Raw genomic sequence first — 20437 nt, forward strand, 5'->3', positions numbered from 1 at the left:
CAGGTCATTGCCTGGAGTCCCCTCCCAAGTCCTCACCCTTGCCTCACACCTTCCTGGGCTACCCTATCTGCTAGCTGTCACTAACCCGTCCCCTTCTGCTGTCTTCCTCTTGCAGTTCTAACTGTCTGAAAGCCGTACTTAAACCTGCGTGTGTGCTAACCATCTCTCCCAGGAAGTCCAAGGGCGTTTTCTTCGTTCTAGAGCTTGTAAACATGCCTGGTGCACAACAGGGAAAATAAGGACTGAGGATCTGTTGAGTGAACGAGTCCTGGAAACTTGTCTTTTGGTGGGAACATCTACCCATTAGGCACAGTGGCATCAGTGAAATGGAGAAGAATGGGATCTCTTGGGAACCACTTACTGCCCCTCCCCGGCAGGGTGTACAGACTGCTGATGTCCAGGTCCCAAAGACAGTTGAAAAACTGGACTCAGGGGAGCAGGCAGAGTATCATACTAATGTTTTTAATATAGTCTGATCAGATCAATTCACATCACAAGGTCAACCTGGGCTTGCTCAAGTGTAACACAACCAAGGTACACAATGTCTCTACCTGAGGCTCTCCCACCTTCCTGGCCCCCAACACCACTGAAACCTCTTCCTGATCAGACTGGAATTTTTTTTTAAAATTTTGCATAAAACTATTTCTTCCATAGACTTCAAACAACTAGCCAAGTTAATTATGGTACATCTAAACAAAGTTTAATACTAACCCTAACTTGTGACTGCGGTTTACAAAGAGCTGTGTCACCTGGGGTAGCTTTCAGTAGCAATTCACTACAACTGGTCCTAAAAATAACAATAAGAATTAGAGAATCAAAGCCCAACAGCAAGTTGAATGGTTAAAATCAAGTAAGAAACTGGAATTTGGGGTAGAGGTGTCCTCAGTAGATGAGCTTGTCCTGGCAGTAAAATGTTAGCTTCCAGCAGCTCAGGAAGACCAGGGCCAACCTCACAGGGCTCTCAGAGGACACGCATCCTATGGTTCATGGGATGCTGTAGGTTTCTGCTTCCTTAAAAATAGTTGGCCATAAGGGGGTGGAGACCCAACTGTAATTTCTTTGAGGATCTAGGAGGGGATGAGGAATGAAAGAAGTGGGAGGGACCAAAACTACCAAGGTCCAAGAAGGCCGTGGAGTTGGGTTTGGGATCACCAAGAGCTGAGCACCAGAAGTTCTGGCTCAGAACTAGAGGAACCAGGACTGGTGCTGCCAGAGAGGCCTATGTAGTGTTTCTGCCCTTGTCTCATACCGGGTCTCTCAAGTATTTCTGCAGAGTATCGGACGAGAGTCTAGTTCTAAGACCACTGGGAGGAAGAGGTGATGGACAGGGAGGGGAGCAGGGTAGGGGCAGGGATGGGGGTTAAAAATGAATAAAAATCTCTCAGCTACAGAACCCAAAGACATCACTTCCCTCTGCATTCACAGCATTCTCAGCGGTCCCCAATGGCTGTTCTGTGGGGACACGGCATGTCTCACTTCCCTTCAGGCCCCATGGGCTGCTGGTCCACCTCAGGATCCACTAAAGATGACGCAAACGCTGACTGAACAATCTGAAATCCAAAGGACTCGAGAAGAGACATGTTCTGCTGGGGAGAGAAAGGTGAACCAAGGGCAGGGCCTAGGTCCCCCAAGGGACCCCCCAGGGCCCGGACATGCACCTTCTGGATGTGTTTGTTCAAGTAGGACTTAGAACGGAAAAAGCTCCCACATTCAGGGCATGGGTACTTCTTCTCCCCGTCAGACTCCATCTTGTTTTTAGGGACTGCCATGTCGCAGGAGAAAGAGCCGTTGGCACTCTGTTTCTCTGGTGTCTTCAGGTCACTGGCGTCTGAGAGGTCACCATAGGAATCAGAGCTCTCAATCAGATCCTGATGTGAGCATTTCTGGCCTTCTATGAAAAAACAAAACAGGGAAGAGATGAGGCCAGGCACGGGAGCTGTCCCCTCCTGGAGGGTCATGAGAGGCCAGCTCACAGGCTCTGGAAGACCAGTTTTGGCCATTAACTAACCTGGCAGAACCCATGGAGGTTTGGCTGGTCTGTTAGGAGCCTAGACTGCCTATGGGGGCAAGAGGACAGTGTCCTGGGGCCACCAGCCTCCCTCACTGTAAACTCTTCATGCAGATGTGAGTTTGGAGTTCATCATCTCAGCCTGCTTCAAGGAAGGAAGGCTAAAGGGGATCCCTCCTACTTCTGCTCAGAACAGCCCAGAGCCCCCCAATTCCTAGGTGCTTCCAGAGGTGCCTCTGGAGTAAGTCTGTTCTAATTATGATGAGCAGATGTGACAGTGGCTTGTCCCCTGCACTAGACCAGTGGCTCCCTTCACAAAGCAGGCAAAACTAGAACCATGAATGAGATCCTCTACTCAGCTAGATCTTACTGATGGCTCAGATAGCAAGCAACCAACCCTTATACAAGGCTTATATAACCTTTCCATTTCTGCAAAGACCCTTCCAGGGCCACACAGCCAAAGTACACAGAAGAACAACAACTCTCAACAACTTGTCAGCTGGGTAGCCCCGTCTACGCCAAGAAATGGCCCTTACTGCCCTGCTTTGCCCACACTGGGGTCTACTGCCAACTAGCAGCTTCCTGCCTGGGTCCAGAGAGCCATGCCAGGATGGGAGGTCTGTGATGGGAGCATGGAGCATGCCATCTCTACCATCTGCCATGCCCCTGGCGAAAAGACAACAGCAACAACAACAACAACAACAACGTGACACACCCCCAAACAACATGAACCAACAAGTTAATGGTGAGCCTGAAAACTCTTGTCAAACAAACCAACTCCAAATCAGAAGCAGTCAGGTAGCTCATTTACTGCCATGCACCTCACAAATGCAGCCAGAGGCTCTTTGGAAAGGACCACTTGTGGCAACCAACCACCAATACCATGGAAGAAGCCAGCCATTGGCTCCCACCCACCCACAGTATCAACCAAGGAGAAAGCATTCAGCCACGGATCCACACCATCCTAGAGGGCAACAGGCGGTGGAGAGACCCAGAGTAACTCTTCCTGCAGTTCCTCTTCAGGCCCTAGGGCAACCCTGCAGGGCTCCAGACAATGGGGGCTAGCCAAGAGGAAGGAAGGAAGGCTGGGGAAGAAGAGGCAGGCTGGATCAGCAGTACCCTAAAGCCTCACTCACTGTTGGGGAGTGAGATACCCATGATTAACTTTGTCCTGGAGAGCACTGCGATTCTTGCCTCCCCACCACCCGGCCCAGCGCCCTCACAACACAGTCTGCGCAGAGAAGCAAAGTGCAGAGCAAGGGGTCGCTTGCCTTTGTTGCCATAGGTCCTGGCGCAGTGGAACGCTGCTCCCCCATTCAGGATGGGTTCCTGGTGCCTGGAGACCTGGGGAAGGGGAACACCGTGGTGGGTTTTAACATGGACCTTTAAGTAGGAGGCAGAGGAGAAACCTAAACAAGACAAAAGGAGATGAGATCCCACAGCCAGCAAGAGATATCTCTCTGCTCCCCATGCCTTTTCTTTGGCAGCTCTGGCTAGCATTCCCTGGTCAGCTGCACCTGGAAGGGGTTCACTCCTTGGCTCAAAAACATCTGCAATCACATCAGGCCATGAGGTCAGGATGGAGAGTGCCACTGTCCATGAGTCAGCTTCTCTGTAAAGGCTACATTGAAGGGCCCAGGCCAGCCACCTTGGCTTGCTTGGTGCCTCAGTACCAGGCGGTTTGAGTGATGTCACACAGGCCCATGTCAGCTGCAGAGACCATGGCTAGATATGTGGTTAGATAAGCATCTGGGGCTCCAGCCAGCAGAAGCCTGCTTATCACTTACAGGGTAACCCCCAAGGAAGCTTCCAGGGGTCCCCTTTCTTCTACCTGTTGGTGCATGCTCTATTTTAACTTTTCCACCTTCAGAACAAGGACTTAAGAACTGGTTCCACCTTTTGAAGAACAGAGACAGGGAGTTGCACAAAGTGGTATCCTGGTCGTCCTTTATCCCGGTCTTCTGGGTTTGGTTGTGGAGCATCCACCAGCCTCTCTCAGGATGCGCTCTGGCTGTCTTAGAGCACCTTCACTTCACTCCTCACGCTTCAGTCAGTTTAAGGCATGAGCATCTCAAGCTGGAGAATGGATCTCGGGCCAGTTTCCACAAATGTCACAAGGCCTTGCAAGAATGACGCCACAGAATCAGGCAGGCCAATAAAATGACTGACGTGAGTTTCACAGGAAAGAAGTATGCCATCAAATCCCACCATAGTCAAGTATCAGAAAAGACCTTTAGTAGGGACCTAAAGGCTTCTAGTATAATGCTCACTTAAGGGTGAGTGTCCTGATTTCGTTCCTTTAATCTGCTCCAGATCTGGCCAGCACATTCCCCAGGTACTTCTGCTTCCATTTAAGTTTGTTTTATTACATTTATTTATTTATGTGTCTTGGTTTTTCAAGACATGGTTTCTCTGTGTATCCCTGGCTGTCCTGGAACTTGATCTGTAGACCAGGCTAGCCTCAAACTCAGAGATCTACCTGCCTCTGCCTCCCAAGTGCTGGGATTAAAGGTATGTGCCACCACCACTGGCTACATTTTTTATTTATTTACTTGGGGGTAGGGGTAAAGGTCAGAAGACAACTTGTAGAAGTTGGTTCTCTCCTACCATCTCTCAGGCATTGAACTCAGGTCTTCAGAATTGGTGGCAAGTACCTTTACCTGCTGAGTTATCTTGCCCGCCCCTTGTTCCCTTTTAAAACTAGTCACAGGATCACAGTGAGATTCCCTGCCAAAGGGTCAAAGGCGGGAAATGTACTGTGTGATTTCTGCACAGAACTTGATTTTAAGAAGTGTGAATTGCTACAGCATGCATTCATTCATCCATTTGCTTGTTTTTGTGTTTTTTTTTTTTTATTATATAGTCTAACTCTGTGGCCTAGACTTTTCTGAAATATGTGGCATCCTCCTGCATCAGCTTCCCAAATGCTGAGATTAGAGGAAGAGCAACCATGTCCAGCTAGCCACATTTTGAACACTGCCTGAACTGTAACAAAGGTTCACTTTTTTGTTTGTTTGTTTTTGTTTTGTTTTGTTTTTTTGAGACAGAGTTTCTCTGTATAGCCCCAGCTGTCACGGAACTTGCTCTGTAGACCAGGCTGGCCTCAAACTCAAGAGATCTACCTGCCTCTGCCTCCCAAGGGCTGGGATCAAAGGCGTGTGCCACCACCTCCCTGCCAAAGATTTACTTTTAAATGCTGACAGTGTGGCAGGGCCCAACATTTTGTATGAAGTTGTAAACAGAATTCCCCAATACTCTACCCATTTAAAATTATTATAATACCACATTTTACTGATGAATTAGAGGCTTAGTGTGATAAAGTAATTTTCATGCATGCCACATTCTTAATTTAAAAGGCTTTTTCTCCTCTTGTCCATCTTCCTTCTCCCAGCAACTGCTGAGATGTACCACTTGTCTCCCTGTGGGATGGCTATTCTTGTCAGCTTGACTACATCTGGAATTAACTAAAATGCAAGCAGCTGGGTACACCTGTGAGGGATTTTTTTTAATTAAATAAGTTGAAGTGAACCCACTTTTAGTCTGGATCTTCTGAGATGGGCAAGATCCACCTTTAATCTTGGCCACACCTTCTGCTGGCAGTCTACATAAAGGACATGGAAGGAGGAAGCTTGCTCTCTTTACCTGCTTGCTTGCAGTCTCCATGGCAAGTCCATTCCTTCACTGGCATTAGAGCCTACTTCTTTGGGATTCCCTCCTACATTGACCAGCTGAGAAATCCAGCCTCATGGACTGACAAACTAATGGATTCTCAGACCTTCCATTGGTAGACAGCCACTGTTGGAATAGCTGGACCATAGCCTACAAGCCACTCTAATAAATCACCTTTTCATATATATATATATTCCATTTTATCAGTTCTGTTCCTCTAGAGAACTCTAATATACCCTGATATTTTTCTTTCAAACTCTAATAAAATTGCCCTTCAGCTTCAAAACAACAAAAAAGTCCTTTGGACTTGTGTAATAGGGTTCATTATCACAACTGTGTAATAATGTGTTAGAATGGGCTGCCAGGAGACAGAGGCCTGGCCTGTGGGAACCTTCTTTAGCAAGGTGGTGATCCTCAGGGAAATGTGTTATCAGAAGAATATTGCCTTTCCTAACGTAGTTACTTCAAAGACTGGCCTGCACTTAAGGCCTACTTGTCTAGCCTGCCTGGGGAGAGGTCTTGGGCTGTACTTAATAAGTGCTTGGCCTGGAGCCAGACACTGGAGGACAGACATTCCTAAGAAGCAGGCTACAGTCAGGAATGGGTGGGCAAGGCTAAAGGGAAGAGGGTAAGGCTTTTAGCCCTGCCCCTCCAGTTGGCATTGTAAAGGCCTCTAAACACATGCCAAACAGGACACAGTGGCCCCACAAACCAGCGCAAGACATCAGAACTTTCTGATGATATGATGCTGCCATTTTCACAAGAGAATTTTTCTTTGGTTTTTCATTCCTTTGGGGCCTCTGAAGTAGAATGAAACCTCTTCATGGCATGCCAGAACATGCCACTACAATGAGAGTGAATGGGAAAAAAAGCACCAGGAATTATTATAGTCACTCTGTGTAGGGAGAGCTATCTAATAGAAAATATAGCAGATACTCAATAAAAAACATCCTGCATGTTCCCCAAAACCATTCTGAGGGCTATGTGGCTGGATCCTCTCGACTTCCCCTGGTTGCAGATGGTACTGTCTATGGCAGACTTACTTGGAAAGTGGCAAGAACAGATCCACAGCTGCCACTTAAAACCCAGAACTGAAACACAGCAACTCAGCAAGTCAAGTGCTGGGATGAAAAAGCAGAGTTTCTGAGCAGAATGCGTCTTTGAGGCCAGATGTATTTAGCTGAAGTTCTAAGCTCACCTACCTACTCACTGATGAACCAAGAGCCAAAGAGGCCGCTTGATGTAGGGCCTCCAGGATGGAAGCACTGTGCACTCGTGACTGCTGCCGGCAAGTCTCTCCCTCTCCAGAAACGAGGAGTTTGTCAATGGCAAAAGGCCGCCGGTCTTCAGTTGTATTTTCTTGCTTGTGTCCCTATAATTCACAGGCATGTTCATGTCTGTGCAGAGACTGGGGACTGCTTTTTCTGTGTCCAAACCCTGGAGGGGCCAAATCTAATGGTGCATTAAGATTGCCAGTGCAGGAGAATGGCTTAGGGCTACCTTGTTACCCACGTGTTCATCTGACAGGAAGAAGTTTCCCTTGTGTGTGCTTGCTTGGTTTTGTTGGTTTTTCGAGACAGGGTTTCTCTGTGCAGCCCTGGCTGTCTTGGAACTCACTTTATAGAACAGGCTGGCCTTGAACTCAAGAGATCTGCCTGCCTCTGCCTCCTGAGTGCTGGGATCAAAGGTGTGTGCCACCACACCTTGCCTCCATTGTATGTATCTTTTTAAAATTTATTTATTTATTCTTATTTTTTTTATATATTGGTGTTTTGCCTGTAGGTATGTCTATATGAGTGCATCGGATCCCCTGAACAGGAGTTACAGACAGCTGTGAGCTGCCATGTGGGTGCTGGGAATTGAACCTGGGTCCTCTGGAAGAGCAGCTCATGCTCTTAACTGCTGAGCCATCTCTCCAGCCTCCCGTGTGTGTGTGTGTGTGTGTGTGTGTGTGTGTGTGTGTGTGTGTGTGTGTGTGTGTATTTGGGGGGGGGGAGCTGAGGATTGAACCCAGGGCCTTGTGCTTGCTAGGCAAGGGCTCTACCACTGAGCTAAATCCCCAACCCCCCTTGTGTGTTTATTTTTTGGTTGTTGTTTGTTCTGTTTTATGATAGAAGGTTTTGGCCGGCCTAGTAATTACTATTTAGCCCAGGCTAGCCTTGAGTTCATGAGAATACTCCTGCCTTAGCCTTGTAAGTGCCACAGGAGTAGGCTACTAGACCATCTCCTTTGTCTGTGATAAAGGCTCTTCTCCTTTGTCTGTGACAAGATGTCACTGTGTAGCATTGGCTGACTTGGAATTCGAGCTGTCCTCTTGCCTCAGTCTCTCAAATGCAAAAAATCACAAGCAATAGTGCAAGTTTGAGGCAGCCTGGGCTTCAGGGCAAGGCTGAAAGATGGCTCAGTGTTAAACACACTCCTCTGTAGCAGCACCCAGTTTTAGTTCCTAGAACCAACATCGTGGCTCACCACTACCTACAACTCCAGTTCTAGGGGATCCAGTGCACTCCATGGGGTGCTGCATTCACATGGACACACACACACACACACACACACACTTTAAAAATATTCCAAAAAAAGTATCAAAGTATTATTGGACTGAAAGATTTCAGAAGACACCTGTAAGTTCACCTGATTCAACCTTACCCGAGACTATTTACTCTGCAGTGCCTGGGACTGAACACAGACAAAGCCTTGACATGCAGGCAGGTGCTCCCCACCAAATCACAACCCCAGCTCTACCGACATTCACTTATTTGAGAGCCTTGGTGGCACAGGGCAAAGGATGACACAGAGTCCCCTCATCCTCTTCCACCCTCTTGTTTGTTGACATCTGTGTGCTGCTGTCCCTGTTTGGCCGTCCAGAGCCAGCATCCAGCTTTTCCTCTCCTCAGAATGGCTGCAGCTGTTTCCTCCTCTGGGTACCCAGCATGGGCTAGACCTGGAGGAACATGCAGACTGCTCTCCACCACCGTCTTGGTGGGCTCTGGGTTTGCTCTCTTGAACTCCACACCCTAGTTACACGGCTTGCAGCTGGTGCTGAAGTCCTCTTGCCGCTCTTGAGGAAAACTGTATCCTGATGGGTTAACTTCGCTGCTGCCTTCACCCGGGCTGCTCAAGCCCTGAGTCGCTGTCCCGTTCTTGCCCTCTTCTGTCATCTCGGCTGGACTTGCAGTTTTATTATTAATATCCTCCACCACCTTCAGCAGTTCTCAGCTCTGCCGACTGAGCCAGTTCCAGGATTGGCTACTTCACAGGAAACCTGACAAACTCCTGCTGATGGTGCATTTTGGCAAGTTTGGAGTTATTTGGAGGTACTCTATGAAAGCCAGGTTAGGATGAAACAAGGCAAAAAAACCAGCTTTCTAAGACTGGAGTCTTTCTAAGACACCTGCCCTCAACTCCCCAATGTTTGCTCCGAGAGGGAATCAAGAAGCAGCTGAAGCGTTCACAGCAGGTTTCCCAATGGAATAGGCATCAATACTACTAGGTGGCCAACACGGCAAATGTGAGGGTGTGTGGTCTCTGGAAGGCACCTGGCTCCATGACTCCAAGAAAACTTCTACCCAGCGGAATGTCTCCATCAAGAACTTTGGAACACTCAGGGACAGTAGTACCCCGCAGCCTTGTGCCTTGTCCAAACCAGACCATCAGGAAGCAGCATCACACCGTTTTACCATTTTACAGTGTAAGGAGGAGCGTCCCAAAGGTGCAACTCCTTGTGCATTCAGAGAACTCTCAGTTACCTTCTCTCGGGGTCCTCACAGCAACTTCATGAGATGGAAAGGGGAAGAAGGTTCTTAATCATTTTTAAGAGAAGAAGCAAGGCAAGGAGAGCCCAAAGCTACATGGCAAGGGGCCGGAACTAAACTCTGTGTATCCTGATTTCTGGTTCGTTCGATGCTCAACCCGCTAAGTCAGATACTAGACTTATAAAAACAGTGACACAAGAGTGCTCCGGGAAGCAATGAGCAACATGCCCATCTGGTCAAAGCAAGCACAGAAGGAGACCAAAGAAGCAGCCTCGCTCGCCCTAACTCCTTCAGCACAGACACCGTCTGCAACAAACTCCAGCACTTCGACAGCCAACTCTACCCAGCAGAGCCTCAGGGCCACGCCAGACTTCCTCCGAAACAACACTGCTGCCGGCTAGACACTCCACAGGCCAACCTCAGCCAACCTCAAGCGCACTGCCCTGCTCAGAGCCCCTTCACCTTTGTCCTTCACGGCCACGATCGGTTTGGAATCGCTTTTAGACATTTATGCTAGAAAGCTTTGTCTCTCACTTATCTCTAGGTCCAGCCTTCTTCCCTGGCCAATGACTCTCATATGCCAGTGAGTGAGCTAGCAGGACCCTTTCTTTTATAGCCCATTCAGGCTAGTGACGCCTCGCCAACCTCTGTGTAGTATATTTGTGAATTCATCATCTCCTGCCACTTGGGCAGGTGTATTTGACCCCGAGCTTGGGGATCACCTATTTCCTTCTGTTCCCATCATTAAGTCTCTTGGGACCTTTTAAGCACCCAAGCCTCTTGGAAAGGAAGAGATTTCAAATGACTAGCTGAGGGATGTGCTCAAAGCCCGGGTGAGGGCATTTCTCATTCAGTGGGGAGGGTGGCCTCCCCAGAAGATCAGGCCCATACTCTGAAGTGAGGAAACAGTGGGGATTACCTCGGTTACAGATGCTGCAGAAGTTGCTGGGCCCCTCACTGTGCTTCTTTAGGTGGTCTGCCATGTACGCTGCTCGCAGGTACTTCCCACACACCTGGCAGGGTACCTTGTCTTCGTGACAGGCCAGGTGGGAGCGCAAGCGGTCTCGAGTAGCAAAAGAGGCATTGCAGGTCTGAGTAGAGAAAGGAGAGCAGGATGAGAAACAACCAACATCTCACACTTGACCGAGTACACCAGGAAGCAAAGCCCTGTTTCTGGTAATCTTGTGAAATCAGTCCCTTTTAGAAAGCTAGATGGTTCAGCTAAGGCTCTACTCACAATGCCAAGTGGCTGCCCTTCCTCCCCACAATGCTGTTTCATGGGATATATGAGTTGGAATTATTAGTTCTTTACCACAGACAAGATCAAAACATGACCAGCTAAGTCCCGTGCTCCTCTACTGAGTGAAGAGTTAAGTATTTGTTCATTTTTTTTCTCCCCACCCCCTTGGTTTTTTGAGACAGGGTCTCCTGCAACTCAGGCTAACCTCAAACTCTATGAAGCTGAACTTGACCTTGAACTGCTCATCCTTCTGCAAAGTGCTGGGATCACAGGTATACACCTCCACATCTGTTCATTCTTAACCACAAAGCACTGACTTGAGGAGCACTGGTTATAATAAGTGAGTTACAGCACATAAACCCGTCTTCCTGTTCCCCATCCCTGGGTTTCCCCGTATTGCTTTATACAAAGAATCCAATGTATTTGTTTCATTCAAACATGACAATTGTCTTGGCCACAGGGAAATGGAAAGGCAGGACAAAGTACAAAGATAACGTTTCATAATATTCTTGTAATGTGAATTAAAAAAGCAGCTTATAAAATAAACGACAGTCAGTTCTGCCAATGGAGAATGGAGAATGTGGGCTGCAGACATGAGGAACATTTGTGCAATGTTATGTTGGGGAAGTGACGGCAGGGACAGTGACAGCAGCCTGCAGCGTCGGCTGAGCAGGCCCTGAGCTCACATGGATAGTTTGTCGTATGCAGTTCATCATACAGCAGCCCTCCCCCAAGGCAGGGTTACCCCTGCACACTCTAGGAGTGTGTACCCACTGAAAGGCACAACCCAGCAGGCCTCGCAGCCAGGCCCTGTAGCTATGAAGTAACGGTCAGAACCCACACCCTGCCAATGAGGGTCCAGCTCCCTAGTAATTATCTCTCCCCAACATCCCTTCCTCTGTCGGGGCATGCAAAGGCTGAGGTGCCTTGGGGAACACAGAATGTCACAAAGTCTTGAAAAGAGGTGGAACCAGTGGCTTTCAAGCTATTTTGGTTCCATGGAGATGCCTCAGGAGCTAAAGTCAAATTGAACTTAAATTTCTTTTCCCTGCGTGTGTTCTCTGCTTTAGGACTGTAAGAGAAAGCAGCTTCCCATTTGAGGGTACTGTTATTAATCCACTGGCGAGGTGCCACCCCATTAACTTGCCAGAATGGAGCTCCCTCTATTTCCTGTTTAGAAGTGAACCTGAAATCTCAAGGTAAGTGTCTGAACACTGTCACCACATAGACACGTGGATCTCCTTACTGTATGGTCAAAGCATGAAGCCGATAGCAATGCCGTGGAGGTAGAAGTCGCCACCATTTCCCTCCTCAACCCCAACACCTGCACCAGCACAGGCCTCCTGTTCCTCTGTCGTCACAAGTAAACAGTACTAACCTAAACAGGTCACCCTATGACATCTGCTTTTGTGTGTTTCTGTTTAATTCTTTGACAAATGAGGAAGCTAACCATCATAGTGACCTTGCCCAAGACTCAAGGAGTAGAGAAAGGAGCAATCCAGACATCCTGACCAGACCAGTCTCCAAGCCATCTTCCAGCCAGAGGTCTTTTTATCTCCACCAATTCCTAGCTGGGCAGACAGATGCCCTGTGAGGATGCAGGACAGCCAGGTTGAGAACTGGCCTCAAGTCTTACCACTTCTGAAGCCAATACATGTGCATCCTATGAAAGAAAGGTGTTGACACTGACCCTGTGTACTTGGTGTCCAGTTCTGTCCTGGGGCAAGGACATGCAGGCAAACTCCAGCACCTGGGCAACCCAGAAAGCATCTTGGACATTCAGTCTCTCAGTCACAGGAGGACCCAACCTAGGGATATCATCATGACCCAGTGACAGGCCACAGTGAGGGGGAGTTGACTTCCACCCAGCCTAGCGACCTGTACACCACACCTCTGGGGGAGAGGGGTAAACACAGTCACCACCCAGGGACAAGAGCTAGCTCTGCTGAAGATCCCCTGCAGCTGTGAGAGTGGGGATGCTTGGTTTTGTTTTTTCAAACAAGGCCTCACCATGTAGCCCTGGCTGTCCTATAACTCTGTAGACCAGGCTGGCCTCGAACACAGAGATCCACCTGTCTCCCTCCCAAGCACTGGGATTAAAGGTGAGTGCCACCTCAAATACCGAGAAAGTTGTAAGCCTCAGAATTCAAAGGAGCTACCATGAACCAGATGAAAGCATTCAGGATTGTCTTCCTTTTTCTAGGGAGAGGAAGCCTGAGGCAGGAAAGATACCTTGTCTCTCTTGACAACCATGTGTAATCTCTCCTTTAAAGGCTTTGCTCTGTCATACTTTGGTACCCAAGATAATGGACAGCCAACCCTAGATTATCCCCAAGTGGATTAAATATTTGGGGATTAACTAAGCAAAATTAAAATCGCAGATGCAGCTGGCTTCCCGCCCCCATCCTTCCCTGATTCTCTCTCAATAAGGCTAACTTCACCCCAAGCAAACATCAGGAATGCCAATCTCCAGCTGGGATAAAGACACAGCTGAAGCTACCACCTTGTTATAAAGCCAAACTAAAGTAGCTGTTGGCTTCCCTGTTCAGTTGACCCTCTGTGGCTGGAGTCCCCAGGCTTTTCTGTGTGTGAGTCCCAGTCTGGGCCAACCAGAACTTCAGACAGCACAGAACACAAAAGAGGCTGGTCATGTGACTCGGGAAAGCAGAGAATGGGCTGAGGGAGACTGACCTTAAAGGGGACACCCAGAACCTGAGATTCAGAAGAAAGAACTCCCCATCCTACAGACAGGGAGTCAACAGAAGGCCCTGAAAGGGAGCCAGCCAGCCAGCAGCACAGTATGACTGCCTACTGGCTTGAAGTGCCTACTGTGCTCACAGCCAAGGCTCACAGTCTGCTACTGTTAGGAGGCATACTATCACCACTAGCCATGGAACCTATCATGCTTAATGCTTACCCCACCACGCTTTCTAAAACTTTCAGTCCTGAGTGGGGCAGCTGGAGGATAGGACCCCAAGAACACTAATGTACACCCCTAACCCTAGGAGGCCTTAGCAGTCTGGAAGCCATAGGGGGCATCTTGAGAAGCCAGGAAAAATCTAAGAGTAACACATGAAAGTCCAGTTCCACTGGCCTCAGCTGCTTTGTTTTGAGTGTACCCCTCCACCCCCACTCAGCGTTATCTGACCAGCCTCAGATATGGGGTCACCAGAAGCAATGGGAGAAGGCTAAGACACTCCAGCCTCTCAGCTCTGGCTGAATTCCAGGCCAGGACAATGGCTGGGGCATGTGAACCAGTTAAGGAGACTCAGGCCTGAGGCTCCCTGCCCCTTACCTTCAAAGGCTTTTCTATCAGTCTGAGTAAACGGCCCCTTTTATCCTCTGTGGCTGAGGCAGTCCCTGAAGTTTAACCAACCCTAGAATGTGACAGCTAGCACATCATACCTTGCTGGGTCCTCCTTAGAAGGTTCTGGCTACAGGGTCAGGTCTGTGAGTGTGTGCCTAAGGGCAGAGGCATGGCAGGAGCTGGCTCGTACACCAAGGGACAATGATGCCAGTTGTTATGACAGACCAAGGACAAAACACACAAAGCCTCAAATGTTAGAATGAAAACTTTTATCATCACTCCTGATCTCCCGGCAGAGTCTGCAGGGCTAAGGGACACACCAGAGGGACCCGGGGGAGGGAGTGTCTGTCTGCTCTGTCAGCCCCTAAAGCAATATATCACAATACAAAGCTACTGGTTAGTTGAGTTCTGAGCAGACCAGCTAAAAAAACCTCAGACATGAGCGCAAGTCACTGGACGGAAATGAAAGCAGGACCTTGCGAGGAGGAAGAGCGCAGCACAATGACCCCGCTGAAGCCGGGCCAGAGGCTTCTCTGGAGGGGGAGTGACTCCCAGGGGGAGGAGGGTGGCCAGAAACCCCAGTCAGAAGAAAGTGAGGCCAGGGGAAGGGAAGCACACAGGCTGGGGCCAGACAATGTCGCGTGCCCGGGCATCACCTGTCGAGGCAGGGGCGGAGACGAGTGTTGAGAAAGAAACTCAGAGGCTGTGGGGGCACTTTAGAAAGGTGCTCCTTGCTATCACTATTGGAGAGCTTCAAGCTGGGGAATACTTTAGGACATCTTGGCAAGATCTGGAATGGTGGGCAGGAACCATCTTGCTGGCCTCTCCCCAAAGCAAGGGTCTCCAGCCAGCCACCACTCTCCTCCACCTCTCCAGAAGGACCCAGGCTAGCCTACAGGCCACTGAGTAAAGGCCCGGCTGCCCTCTGGAGTTGTCCAACCCTGCCTCAGGTATCCTGGTGGGGCTGAGCAGAAGAGAGCATTGCTGGAGTGTGCTGGGCTCAGGTTTTCAATGGCTGGGAAGGACTTTTTTAGAGAGAGGGAAAAGGCGGTATCAGGAACTGAATGGGACGACCTCCACAAAGCAGGCTGGGCAAAGTCCCATGATGGCAGGTCACTAGGAAGAGGTTCCAGGGGCGGCAGGCCGCTGCTGCTCCCAACCCACACCTGGAAAAAGGGCAGAGAGTGCAGGTTACCCCCCCAGGCCACCGGGCACACCCCCACTGCCCTCTGGGCTCCTCCTATCCTGCCTGGGGCTGCTCAGCACACCACCTGGGAGTCCGACTGTGCTCTGTGACAACAGAGCCAGAGATGGAGAGGCAGGAAGCAGCAGGCCCGCCTTGAACCAGCGTCCTGGGGAGAGGCTACCTAGCCATGCATCTGTGAGCAGTGCCCACTCCTATCCCTGGAGCTCCGTCCTACTGTGCACTCCACTCCTTCCTCTGATCTCCTGCAATCTGCCCTTGTCAACAGGTCTTGAAATCAGTTGAAGGCACTTGCCATAGCAGAGGGAGATAACCAAGACGACAGTGGTGTTATTTTTCATCACACAGAAATGCTCAGAGGCCAGGAAAGAAAACTCATCTTCTAGGTGCCAGCAGAGCTCCCCAGATAGAATTCAAGCAGACAGGAGAAAATCCAGTCCAGACTTCCCTACATGATTCCACACTGGAAGAGAATGCCTTGCCTTGCTCTTGATGTTGGCGTTGGAGATGGGACCACCCTCTACCTACCTCCAGCCTCACCTAATGCCATGCTTTCTCCACTGATGGAACCCAAGTTCCCACTCAGCTCAAACCAGGGGAAGGGTTGTTGGCGGGCCACCAGAAGCCCTTTTGAAATCCCTACAGTTGGAACAGTGCTGGGAACCAGCAGCCAGGCCCAGCAAGGTGTCAGACCCACCAAGACAACACTTGTGCAGGCTGGCCCACCAGCCAAGGAGCTGGCAAAGGCCAGGACAAGAAAGCTAAGCAGCAGAATGGAGGCAAAGACTGGAATCCAGAACCAAGTAACCAAGAAAGAGGATCTCAGCCCTGGGGGAAGCAGAGGGGGCTGGGGTGTAGAACAAAGGACAGAGGGAGGACGTGGGAGAGACAGAGGGGGAGGTGTGTGGAAAGCGGTGGTCAGTCAGCTGGCCCAATACAGCAGCTTGCTCATGGCCAAGGCTGGGAGAACAGCAACGTTCTTCCACCCAACTATACCCTGGCCCGATCCCTACCTGACACTTGTGAGGTCGCTCAGAAGTATGCACCTGCTTGATATGTCCGTTCAAGTGATCAGGCCTGAAAAAGAGATCAACAGACTTTAAAAACAAGACATCAAAAGAGATGGGTCAAACTTGGCCAGTCTCCCCCCCCTCCCCCCCCCACTCCTAGGGAGGACTCCACCCCAGCAAGACAAAGACAAAGTCACCACCAAGCTTTGGCTCCGAGGGCCCAAGCATCTCAGTCACTTCCCCCCCTGGGGGGAGGGGAAGCAAATGTTTCCCTCTGATCTAGCTAACCCCACCCCACCCACCCCACCCCCAACAGAAATTCAATGATTCCTAGGACCTGGGGCAGCAGCTTTAGAACGACACGGGGATGCCTTGCCCAGCCTTTCTGGGAGGGGGGTGTGGGACTCATTGTCCAGACTAAAGCCCCTTAGAAGCTCTGCGTTCCCCTCCCCCCAGCCTCTCCCGCCACAGCAGCCAATGAATGCCACCCGGATGGAATTCAGTCCCCAGAGGCCAGGGATGGAGCCTTAAGTCCCCAGCTGGGCTGGCAAGCCAGATGCCCGCCAGAGCAGGTGGGCAGGGGCTGTCTGACCGGTAAGACTGGTTGGAAGTTGGGGCCCCTCTGAGGGAATTCCCTGTCCCTAAGCTCACACACACAAGGTCCTCAGGGTTCCAGTTAAAACCAGCCTTTTATTCAATACTCTCAAACTGTTAGAAAAAAAAAAAAAAAAAAACCAGCACGACCCTCTCCTCCCAGGAAGTCCTCAGTTCCCAGGAAGGCTCACTCAAAGTTAAAAAGAGGGCCTCTGCCTTTCATTCTGTCCTGAAAACAGACGAGGAGCTGTGGGTTCACTGGATTCTGTTGCCACCAGGTCAGAGCGCATGAGCATTCCAGCATTACTATTGCAAAACAACCCTGAGTAGCCGGCTTTATGCCTCCCAGTCCTGGGGTCACATGAGGGGCAAAGCAGGAGACTGCTGCTGCGGGCCGGCCTACTCAAACTGTGGCGGAGGCTCTGGGCCTCGGGAGGGTAAGGAGTCCTAGACGCACTTGTTCAGTCCCTCCCTCCGCAGCCATTCAGGCGGGGAAAGTCGAGGGAGGAGCCCAGCCTCCCGCCCCCAGAGGGGGCCCCACGCCTGGTGCCGGAAACACAAAGGGAACCGGGGGAGAAGAATGGGGAGGCCCAATGGCTCTGGCCTGAGGAATCCGGCCCCTTCCCATAGGCCCCCGGAGGATGAGGACAGTAGTGCCCTGGTGCCGGAGAACTTGCCAGAAGGGACGGATGCAGCTTGGCCACACCAAATCAAAACCAGGGGTCTTAAAACATTTCATTTAAACATGGCATGCTCTGTTAAGGTCCAGTGACCCTCCACCCCCACAAGATCCACACATCCCCATATCCTGGCAAGGAACTGTCTCAAGAGGCATAACTAAGATAGTACACGGCCGAGAGTGGGGGAGGGGGCCATCCTCACCTGGAGAAGCCTTTCCCACAGCTCTGGCAGATGTACGGCTTGCCCACTGACCCATCATGGGACCTCACATGGTAGGACATGCGGTCTTTTCTCTTGAACCGCAGACCACACACCGGGCAGGAGTACGGCTTCTCCCCAGAGTGGGACAGCTTATGCCGGTTGAGATGGTACACATCACGGAAGATCTTGCCACAGATCTCACAAGCCACCTGCTTCCTGGTCCGGCTCCTCTTTCTGGGGCCGTCGGGGTCCTCGGAGATGGGTAACCCATTCTCACCCAGCCTTGGAGGAGGAAGATCGATATAGCCCAACTGGAGGCTAGTGACGCCATGCTGGGCCTCATGTTGCCGGAGTCGGTTGGCATCAGTGAACACCTTCCCGCACAGGCCACATGGAAGGATGCCTGCTTCCCTCAAGCCCCCTGGAGACCCAAACATGGAGTCCAGCAGATTGGCCTTCCTGGGGCGTCCCCGGCCTCGCTTGCCACTCAGTGGAGGAGCACTGGATGCCACATTGGGGAATGGAGAAGTCAGTAGTTGGGGGGATAGGGGTCCAGCCACCATGGGCAAGCGGTCCACCCCAGGTAACACAGGCAGGGAAGCTTGGCCTGCAATAGCTGCACCTGTGGCCCTGGCAGCCTCTTCCTCAGGCTGTATGCTGCCAGCAATACCGTTACTGTTGGCTGCCAAGGCTGCCCCGTTGGTCATGTCCAAAGGGAAGCCCAAGTCAGAGGTCCCAGGAGGGCGAAAGAGCATGATATCAGCCCGGGCAGGGGGCACCAGGATCTGCACGTTGGATTGTTTGATGACTTCCTGGCAGATCTCGATGACCGACCTCATCAGCAGGAACTTGGCGGCCGTCATGAGCTCAGGGAAGCTCTCGAGGCGCACTACAATTCGGGACGTGTACGCGAAGTCCAGGATGTCTCCGAACACTTTGGAACTGATGGTGTGCATCTCCAGTTCGCGGCTGCCTCCAGTTCCGCCGCCCGGAGCCGCCGCCGCGCCTCCTACATCAGCAGGACCCCCGTCTGCGGCTCCGCCGTCGCCCAACTGGGCGCTGAACACAGACTCAAAGTATTCGCTGCAGGCAGCCAGTACGGCGCGGTGCGCCGGGAAGCTCTCGTCGCCCACCCGTAGGAGCACGTCGCAAAAGCGCCCGCCGTTTTTGCGTTGCTGGTTCAGGTTGTGCAGCATCTCCGTACTGTGTCTGCTCACCTGGTAGGTGTAGCAGCCCGACGGGCCACAGGAAGCGTCGTTGACCCGCTCCATGGCCGCTGCCCCCTCCCCGCTAGCCGGGCCGGGCACCCGCCGGTCCCCAGTCCCTTCCCCTAGGCAGCGACGCCTGGCTCAGCGGACAAGTCACACTCCCCGCACGTGCGGCCCGGGGCTCGGTAGTCCTCGCAGGTGCGCCCAGCGCACACGCCCCCTGCCCGAATCAGAACGTCTAGACCCAGCGGTGCACTGCCCCCCACATAGCCACCCCACCCCCTGCCGGACCCGGCGCTGCACTCACTCTACCGCCTGCTCGCCTGCCCGCCTCCCTTTCTCGGTCTACCTTCCAGGGGGCAAACCAGCGAAGAGGTGCGCCCCTCCTGCAAACGCGGCCGCCACCTCCCCTCCCGCCCGCCAGGCGGCGCCGGCGCGCAGCCAAAAGGCGCGCGCGCGCGCAGGGAGGAGGAGGGGTCCGCCGCGCAAGCGCAAGCGCGCGCTCCGAGGCTTTTCCCGGGCCCGCTGGGGGCGCGCGCTGCGTCCCCTGCAAAGCGCGAGCCGGGGCGGGGGCTCCGGAGCAAAGGAAACAAAAGGCGAAGGCGAAAGCGGCGGTCGGCGCGCACGGGGGCGGTGGCGTAGGCCGGGTCTTGGAGCCCGGCGAAGGCGGCGGCCGAAGCGAGTGGGTGGCAGCGGCAGGGTGGGCCCTTCCCCAGGCCAGGCACGGGTGGCGGCGGAGCGGCGGCGCTGCGGCCCCAGGCTCCGTGCGTTCGGAACGGAGGAAAGATGGCAGCGGCTGCACTTCCTCTTGCACTTTCACCCCTGGGGGGAGGAGAAGGAGGGGGCGATACCAACAACCCCCCCCCCCAGCTTGCAGAAAGAAAAAAAGCAGCAGGCTCGGCGTGGGGGGTCTCGGTGGCCCTGGCCCAGCAGCACGTGCGCACCGAGCTCCCTAGCCTGGGCCGCCTAGCGCCGCAAACTTTCCACTTTCTTTGTGCCGAGCACCCCCCCTCACCCAGCGGAGGATGCACGTCCCCCCATTCCCTATTTATACACCCCCCCTGCAGCTCCGCTCCCCCCCCGCTTCCTGCCCCCCCCACTCCCCAGCTCCGCCAATGCTAGCGCAGCCTGAGCCCCCGCCTCCCCACCCCGCCCGCGGGGCCGGGGGCTGCAGAGTCAGCCCCCCCACCCCGACCCCGACCAATACGATCCGAGTGCCGAGCCAGCAAACCAGCTCCAGCAGCCCCTCCGCTGCCCGCCCAGAGTGTAGGCGAGCGTGCGGGAGGGGCAGTCAGAGCGTGCGGATCTGAGCCCCCCCAGCCTGCCTTGCGCACCCGCAGGTCGGGCGGGCATCAGCACCCTGCCTGGCTCTCCTTTGATGGCCGATTTCCCTGGAAGTCGGCTGCGACCTCCTCCCGCTCTGCAGCCCTAAGGAGGACGCGGGGTCCCGGCCCGACGCAGGCGGAACCTTCTGCCCGCCTCACACTGACCGAGGCAAATGGCCTGCACGTCTGGATAACTAGGGAAATAGGTCGTTTTCCCCACACACCGCTCCTTCTGCTT

At 52.4% G+C, this 20437-nt stretch overlaps 1 protein-coding gene across 5 annotated transcripts; it reads right to left on the minus strand.

The window, feature by feature from the left end:
* Positions 1–443: 443 nt before the first annotated feature.
* Patz1 (POZ/BTB and AT hook containing zinc finger 1) lies at positions 444–19677 on the minus strand. 5 transcript variants are annotated; one of them, XM_028870698.2, is made up of 5 exons: positions 17667–19673; positions 16194–16257; positions 10349–10520; positions 3280–3417; positions 444–1891 (listed from the first exon to the last, which is right to left on the minus strand). In XM_028870698.2, the coding sequence occupies exons 1-5, from the start codon at positions 18935–18937 to the stop codon at positions 1473–1475; spliced, it is 2064 nt and encodes a 687-aa protein (XP_028726531.1). In that variant the 5' UTR covers positions 18938–19673; the 3' UTR covers positions 444–1472. The 5 variants fall into 5 exon arrangements, with proteins under 5 accessions (XP_028726531.1, XP_028726534.1, XP_028726533.1 ...); XM_028870701.2 differs by having other exon boundaries at positions 3280–3352; positions 17667–19671; XM_028870700.2 differs by lacking the exon at positions 3280–3417 and having other exon boundaries at positions 17667–19669.
* Positions 19678–20437: the final 760 nt, after the last annotated feature.

The sequence above is a fragment of the Peromyscus leucopus genome, chromosome 7 (assembly GCF_004664715.2).
Source record: "Peromyscus leucopus breed LL Stock chromosome 7, UCI_PerLeu_2.1, whole genome shotgun sequence".
NCBI classification, from domain to species: Eukaryota; Metazoa; Chordata; class Mammalia; order Rodentia; family Cricetidae; genus Peromyscus; species Peromyscus leucopus.